At 36.5% G+C, this 8,277-nt stretch overlaps 1 protein-coding gene across 9 annotated transcripts; it reads right to left on the bottom strand.

The window, feature by feature from the left end:
- Window positions 1-1,530: 1,530 nt before the first annotated feature.
- On the bottom strand, window positions 1,531-7,707 carry LOC108981493. 9 transcript variants are annotated; one of them, XM_018952684.2, is made up of 10 exons: window positions 7,484-7,707; window positions 6,542-6,568; window positions 5,475-5,574; window positions 5,112-5,194; window positions 3,927-4,095; window positions 3,629-3,689; window positions 3,374-3,509; window positions 2,956-3,277; window positions 2,412-2,540; window positions 1,531-2,315 (listed from the first exon to the last, which is right to left on the bottom strand). In XM_018952684.2, the coding sequence occupies exons 5-10, from the start codon at window positions 4,009-4,011 to the stop codon at window positions 1,846-1,848; spliced, it is 1,203 nt and encodes a 400-aa protein (XP_018808229.1). In that variant the 5' UTR covers window positions 4,012-4,095; window positions 5,112-5,194; window positions 5,475-5,574; window positions 6,542-6,568; window positions 7,484-7,707; the 3' UTR covers window positions 1,531-1,845. The 9 variants fall into 9 exon arrangements, with proteins under 9 accessions (XP_018808229.1, XP_018808230.1, XP_035551676.1 ...); XM_018952685.2 differs by lacking the exon at window positions 5,112-5,194; XM_035695783.1 differs by lacking the exon at window positions 5,475-5,574.
- Window positions 7,708-8,277: the final 570 nt, after the last annotated feature.

Below are 8,277 nucleotides of genomic sequence, written 5' to 3'. Positions count from 1 at the left end.
TGTTCAGTGGTAATCTTGCTGACTTCTGTGACTTTGTCATGGTGATTTCAAATTTCAATGAGTCTGAATCCCTAATGCACATATTTGTTTATGAGATTGATTGTATAATTGTACTGTCTAATTTGTTAGAGATGCCATTGATTTTTTAAGCAAATTAAGTTTTGCATTTTCTGTCAAACATCCCTTGACAGTATTATTAAGTTAACAATACTTGAGTAAAGGATTAAAAATAACTTCAATTTTTTTAGTGTATTAGTGTATGCAGCTTGCAGGGCAACAATGTCAAGATTTATAGCTCCATTCACCAACAAATGAGGACTTCATTCATTTCATAGCCCATTGTTTTTATCATAATGTATCTTATTTCATAATTTATTGTTGTAATTTGTAAATTATTTTTTTATTCACTAGTTCCATTATGATGTAAAAATTAAAAATGTAATTTAATGTACCATAGGTCCATAGCCATAATACTCTTGAAGGTTTTATGATGTAAATTTGTATTTGATTTATTATTTTACTGATGCATTTATTTCAATTTTATATTAAATATTGTAATCTTTAAATTCTGTAATAAGCGAGCCGAGCTCGAGTCGAGCTCGGGCTCAGCTCGTTGACAAAACCGAGCTCGAGCCGAGCTCGAGCTCAATTCAGTGCTACACGAGTTGAGCTCGGACGCAGACATTTGTCCGGTTGATAAACGAGCCGAGCCCGAGCTCGGCTCGAGTAGTGAACGAGCCGAGCTCGCACACCCTAGACTCACTCGAGCTCGGCTCGTTTACAGGCCTAAGTAGAACTTCCCTTAAAAGACATATTGCTAGTTCAGATGGGTGGAGCTCCACCTACCCAGCATTTATTCCGAGGTTAATCTTTCCGGATGGGTAGATTTGTGTAATATATTATATATCTCACCGGGTCGGGTCCAGTGGAAAAAGTAAGAGCCGATGTAATCGTTCTTCCTATCACTCCTGAGATCAAGATTATTGTTCACGTCACTCTCTGCGAGCACCTCCACATCCACATCCACATCCACAGCCTCAAAGACTCGTTCAATATCTTATTTTCGGGCTATTTTGCCTACTCCCCAAACCCCACTTCCACCCTTCCCTAAGTGCCTAATTTTACCATAATAAACCACATATTCTCTGGCAATTTCTCTTATCCCTCTGTATCTACGACCATCAAACATACTCACCTCCAGCAAAGCTATTATCAAACAAAATAGCATCACCCCTACTTCCAGTGTCGGTCGGATATGCATGTCGAAAACTACAACGATTCTCTTACGTGAAAGACTCCAAAGTTAATATTTGTATTTTTCAAGTTTAAATATTTTATTTCTTTAGACATCTCAGAATAGACATGTATATATATATATATATATGTATATATCCACTTTTCAGAAATAAAAATTCTTTCTTCTGTAATTTCTCAAGTTGCTTGTGGAGTTCATTAAAAAAAACTATCTTCATCTCTACAATGGGATTAAAAATGCCTATCCCAGTCAACATATGCGAGCATTCAAACATCTTTACACAACCTCCATTAGTATTTATATCTAAATGGCTCCAAAAGACGCCTGGTAAATCTTCCCAAACCCCCTCAGTTTTAAGTAATAGATAACTGTAAGTTTAACATCTTCAATATTTTGAGCACATCACAGGTAATTTTTTTGTTTTTTGATCAGTACATCACAGGCAAATTAATTCCAGACTAGCCATGTTTTGCTGTGATATGGGCAGCAGAGAACAAAAGGCAACATGAAAGATGAGAAGTTTTGTTCATAAAATGGACTGGCTAATGGCCTTCCCAATATCAGCTTATGAATGACGCCAAGAACCATTTTCAGGCTTGGTCATCGTCAACATCACTGCCATCCCCAAACATGGAAGCCATTTTCATGGCTAGTTTTGCTGCCATTTCCCTCCTCTGAAAATCTGGCATCAATCTCAAACTGTCACGCATGTTCCCAATCTCAGACATCAACTGTTCCAAATCCTCAAAGTCAAAATGCGTGCCCTCATCTGGCTCTGTGGCTTTCTCAGATGCATCGGCTATCACACCCGGGTCATTCTCATCTTGCAACGGAGCCATTGATGTTGAAGGCTGCAGCTTTTCTTCATCAGATCCAGGTACATTCTCCCGATCATGTTCCATGACAGATCTATTCTGAGCGACACAACTCACCCTATCTGGAAATGAGGTAATACTATTTGCAGAAACCCATCCTTTATCCGTGTCATCCCAAGGTTCAGCTGAACCCGCAGATAGGATTTCATATTCAAATTCATAATCAGATTCTCCTGATGACAACTCTGAGCAGAGAGGAGGAAAGAAGTTAGCCATGTAATTAGAAAGTAAGAATTCAAACTGAATGGAAGAACTCTGTTATTATTTAGTAATTGAAGCACCTTCTTTTCCAGGCAATGATGGTTTACATATCTGATTGCCAGATTTCAAGATCATCCCAGGCCACATATAAGCAGAAAGAGCACCATAGAGACGGTCAACGCCTTGTGAATCACCATCAACCGATAAACCTGTCAAGAATGTCTTCTTCATCTCAGAGTGCATATACATGTGTCTATCAAATTAGTTGCAAATATTAATATATGCCAAATATTAGTTATTAGTTATAACAATACAAGATATACAAGAATATCTAGCTACTTCTCCTTGAACCTCTCCATCAGTAAAAGAAATTTAGTAAATATGACTTCCATGTAACATCAAATGACAATTGTCTATCATGTTCTTATAGTTTTTATAATATTAAGGCCTTAAGAATAACATAGTGAAGTAATAACTATATTTGTTTGTGGTTGAGCTGGGCATTTAATATTCATTGGTTATGTATTCAAAATTTTGAATTGAAACATATAAAGGGAAAAATCAGGAATCATAATGATTGCAAATCAGGTAACTACTGCAACTCAAGGAAAAGAATGACTTTACATTTGTCAAAATCAGCATTGGAAGCACAAGCTTCAATGAATTCAATGTTGTGTTCACTGCACCATTCCAGACATGACCGTCTAATCTCCCATGACAGTTCTTCATTCCCCAACAAGCCACTTCCTTCAGATTCAGAAATCCCATATTCGGTAAACTCTGCATCAGAATTGGCGTCCCCAAGATTCTGTAAATGCCTTCTGTATTCAGCATGAGCTGGATGGCCCGAAAGGAGATCCACCTTGTTACCAATGCATAATAATATCTCAAAATTCCGAATATCAGTGGAAGCTACCCAATCCTGAAGTGCAACAAATGACGACAGCTGCACATAATGGAAGAAAGGAAAGATGCATCGCATACTTTGAAGCATTTGAAATTTAAAACAAAAGGTAAAGACGTCAAGGGGGAAGAGGCTAACATCACTCATATCAAAAACCATCACCAAGGCAGCCAACCGGTCGAACATTGGCAGTGTCCCAATAGAGAACCCATCATGAAGATGAGCCATACATACAGAAACCTCAGCCGTGTAGTACTTTGTGTGGATGATCCAGCTGTTAATAAAAAAAACTGTCAACGCAACACCAAAAATAGATATTGGAAAGCCCCAAAGATGATTGAAAAAGTAATACTACTAGTTAACGTAGATAGTAATAATCCTGAAGAATCGCACCCGTGGACAACTACTTCAGACGATGAATCACAAGCATCATCGAAATCCACAGACATTAATCCTGCAGGCAACAACATAGCTCTTAAATTATGCATTAAATTTGCGGTTAAGGTATTATAGAAGTATATATATATAGTGAAACTAACGAAGAAATAATGGAAGAGCAATTGAACCATGTAAAAGCAATGAAATTAGAAGAAAACAACTAAATTGGAGGATCTAACATGCACCACCCATCCATTATCTATAAAGTAAAAAAAAAAAAAAAAATAACAACAAAGAAAGAAAAGAAACATACGGGAGAGGAGGGTCCGTTTGCCAACGTTGGAGGATCCGACTATGAAAATACCCGGCCTATCCTCCAGTCTATCGTTGTCGCCCATATTTCGGTTCCACAGATCTCAACTTCAGAGTTCAAATCAGCCCTCTACAAGTTTTGCTTCGTTAGGAGATAGCTGTGTCGGTCTCTGTGCAGAAGAGAACTATTTGTTAATTGTAATCACACATATTTGTCTTCTTGGCATTGGTTCAACTAAAATTTTAGCAGAAGAGGCCACTTCAGCTATTTTGCCTAGTTCCATTTCAAATGTATCCCACACTTGATTAGCTATTCTTTTCTCTAAACTATTAAAATATATATTTTTTTATTGTTCTTTGATATCTCTTTTTATTGACTTCTCCAACAGTCTTGTAGACATCAATTTAACTCAAATTTCGAGTTTGTCGACATAAAATTGTCTCAAACAGCTAAAGCAAATCAAATTTATCATTCCATAAAGAAGCAAAGAGAATCATCATAATCTACAAGAAATTGTCTTGAATTACAAGTCTAAATCCCCAAGACAAAACTACGTGGGTCCAAAATCAATAAATTCTTCTACATCGCTAGATCAACAATAACACAAAAACCAATTAGGCTAGGTGGTGGAGGGGGTTGATGAGATTCTCCTACAAGTCCAATACACCTCTTAGCCCTAGGCAGTGTCACTAATTTCAGACCATACATCAAACAATTTATCTACCTTACAAAAAGAGCAGAAGAGGAAAATGAGTAAATCTTAATCTAATAACCACCCATCATCGGCAACAGGAGCCATATATATGTTTTTTATTGGCACCGGGTGTCCGATAACATTGTCCCGACTAATCCCTGGGGAGCAACAGGAGCCATATATTACCTTAGCAAGATATCACAATCCCTAGGTATCGTGAGATCTTCTAACTGAACACACAGGGAAATGGCAAATCCACCACTAGTTGGCAGAGCACATAGGAATAAATAAACCCAAAAAAATAAAGATTGCAACCAAGAAAAATAAATCCATGATTCGTCATTTAGGGAGGAACAAAATACAAATCACAAATTTAAACCAAAAACCAGAAGGTGGGCAGTGCGATTGGGCATAGAGAAGAAATCAAAAGAAAAACCAGAAATAGGAACAGGACATTATGATAAAAAACGAAATGGTGGCTGGAGATTTACCCGTGAGTCAACATCAGAAGAGAACTAGAGATGGAGGAGAAGAGATGGTTGATAGCGGTGGGTGGAGTCGTTAGCTCACTGGACTGTAAATGGTGAGTATCGTGTGAAATGAGGCAGATGATTTTTGTTATTTTTATTTAATTTATTTTTATCATATTTTACATTTTTACAGATCATATGTTAATTAATAATAATATTTTAATTAAATTATTATTTAAACAATCACGTTTTAAATGATCATTTAACACTCATAACTAAAAATTTTTCATTAAACACATCTAAAATTCCATAAATGTCTTAATAACTAACCAAATAAGGAAACTTTTCAAATGGAAACTTTGAAATAATAAATGGGGAGCATACCCTTGTGATCCTTCATGTCGAGCTACATCATGTTTGGAAATTATATCATATATCCTTACAATCATATCTCCATCATGTCGAACTTACATCATATAATACCCTGTTGCCAACTTTATATCAATATTTGGGTTTTACCAGGGCACTCTTTAAATGAAGCAGCCAAATAATGACAACAATCCCATTCCCGTTGGAAATATGAAAAACTTGTCCCCATCCATATTGTAAACTGCAACACCATGCAGGAATGTAATCTTTCCAAATTACCCTTAATTCTTTCACTTTGATTTAGTTTCCTCACACACAAACACACATTAACACACCTCCATTTCACTTTGCAAACAGAATCCAAATCAAAAAAATATTCTTCTGTATAATACACAAAACATACCACAGTTTCAATCTCAGAAAAATTAAACAAATCGTTTCACAAAACCAACAGTTTCAGCAATGCATTTCAAACAGCTAGCTTCAAAAAACAATCCAACACAACATAATCCATCTTTCAGCATGCCACTACAATACAACATAGACCATGGATTACAAACATACTAGCTTCACAAAACCAGTCCATAACCAAAATTAAAACACAATACACAACCAGATATGTCACATAGTTGCTGCACAGCCCCATGTAATTCCAGCACACTTGGCTGGGCAGCCACTAAAATCAGAAAAAAGTGTAGCCCAAATCTACATTAATGTTAATAAGAATAACCCAAAAACAAAAGTTCAAACAACTACACACCTCCAAAAGGTATGGATGGAGATGTAGATGTAGATGAGTAAGACCTCTTGCCTCATTAATTTCCTTATAAAGACATTGGAAATAATCTCTCAAAGAAGAAAACAGATCTGTTATTACACTGCAGCCAAAACTTGTTTTAGCTGGAAATAAATTTTCGACGTGCAACTAATTGCCTCCTCAAACACTAGCAATTAAGCATTGTATTTGTTGTCTTTCTCATCTGAATGTCGGTATTATTTCATCTTGTGCTCTTGTCTGCATGTTCAAACTATTTTCACAATTTAAAGTTAATGAACATCAAAGATGAGATGCAGATTCTTACCGATCAACAGTATTAAGTATCTATATGCTGCAAAAAATATAAAGAAGGTTAATTAGTTAACTAATTAATCAAGAAAATTGCCTAACATGCTTGCACGGAATATAAACAACTGTAAAACTACTAGACTTTATATGTATTGGATTTATATTGGGTCCAACTCGAGTCAGTCTAGGCTTTGTCAATGTGCTTTGGCTAACATGTATCTGGGGATGATTTCCCAGAGATTGATCTGCCAACAATGAGAGCTGGGAAAGGAAAACTTTTATTCAAGAGACAGACTAAATTCTTAAGGCGTTTGATACTTTTCCTTTCATGCATTTTCCTAAAAAACGTAGCCCAAAAGTTTGAGATCAATCAATGCCTAAGCACATGATTCGAGCACAACTCATCCAATTTATTTCTTAAATGCTATTCAGTATTATCCTTCAAGCTAGTGTTTGAGATAGAATTTGTTTGATATAGAATTCTAATTACCACTTAATCTCTCACATTGTAACACCCAGACCCAGCACCAAGTCCAAGCCAAGCACGAGTTCTATAAATTTCTTTTTAGGTTAATATTTATGGAAAGCCCATTTGAGATCTATCGAATAATTTTAATAAGAAATTCTAGAATCCTAACGATAGAATAAAACGAGCCCATAATCAGTTGAGTTTATAAATAGCCCATAATTAACAGACAATTCACCATGGTGCCTCGGTTTATAATTCCCCAGGCCAAATGCCCAAACTTGCCATTCTCGACACTTCGGAATGTCAACACACATTTTATTTCAACACTTTGGCACTCGGCCACTACACAAATTCACAACCAGTGCCGCAAATCAATTCCAAAAATTTACATAATAATATCAATCACAACCACATAGCCCCAAGCCAAAATTTCAAAATTCCAACTATATCGACATGCTTATCCTCAAAACAGAGAGATCAAATTTATACCACTGTTTGAAAGGCTGAAATGTGGTGATTCACGGTGTCGCAGCACGGTGAGGCTGGGTTGTTCCTCGGTGGTGTTGCGATGCGGAGTCCGGCAGTACCCACGGTGGAGAGAGAGCGAGTGGACGTCTCGGCATCCACGACTTGTTGCGATGACACCGGAATTAGACAGAGAGAGGGAGCAAGCGAGAGAAATGGGGGGAAAGAGAGGTTAGAGAGAGAACACGAGGGAAAGAGAGAGCCTACCGGGGCCGAAAAATAGAGAGGGGGATGGCGGCTGTCACGTAATGGGCCTGAGCCTGGGGATAGGAAATGGTCTTGTTGGGGTTGGCCTTATTATGTAATGGCCCATGCAAGTAAATTATTCAGTCGGTTTATTTTATAGAAAATGATAGGGATTCCGCTCATTCCCGCTCACATTTTTTTTAGTTGTTTTTAGGTTTTTTTACTTATTAATTAAGAAAATATAGTTTAATATTATTGTGAATTTTTATTTTAAAATATTTGAAAGTATTTAAAAATGATGTGAAAAAAAAAGTTTTAAATATTTTTTTAATTTTTTCTCACATCATTTTTTAACACTTTTAAAAAAGTTTTAAATATTTTTTTATTTTTTCTCACATCGGTTTTTGCTTATCACCAAACTCACCCACATCATAGAATTCTATTGGCTTCCTTCCATATGGAAGGTAAGGGATTAGTTTGGTTCCAGGAGTTAGAGGCTTCTAGAGGTATTACAAGTTGGGATGCATTTGTTAGAGGACTGCAGACTCGGTTTGGATCTACAACTTATGAAG

Source organism: Juglans regia, chromosome 11 (genome assembly GCF_001411555.2).
Source record: "Juglans regia cultivar Chandler chromosome 11, Walnut 2.0, whole genome shotgun sequence".
Lineage (NCBI taxonomy): Eukaryota > Viridiplantae > Streptophyta > Magnoliopsida > Fagales > Juglandaceae > Juglans > Juglans regia.
The sequence above is the reverse complement of the archived record's forward strand: the minus strand, read 5'-3'. Positions and strand labels throughout refer to the sequence as shown.

What these genes read in the sequence shown, in the direction of transcription:
- LOC108981493 (XM_018952684.2), bottom strand. Translation starts at nt 4,011, where the DNA reads ATGGGCGACAACGATAGACTGGAGGATAGGCCGGGTATTTTCATAGTC. An exon ending in CAAACGGACCCTCCTCTCCC is followed by an intron (nt 3,690 to 3,926) that starts GTATGTTTCTTT and finishes TGTTGCCTGCAG; the next exon opens with GATTAATGTCTGTGGATTTC. An exon ending in CAATGCTGATTTTGACAAAT is followed by an intron (nt 2,541 to 2,955) that starts GTAAAGTCATTC and finishes CATTCTTGACAG; the next exon opens with GTTTATCGGTTGATGGTGAT.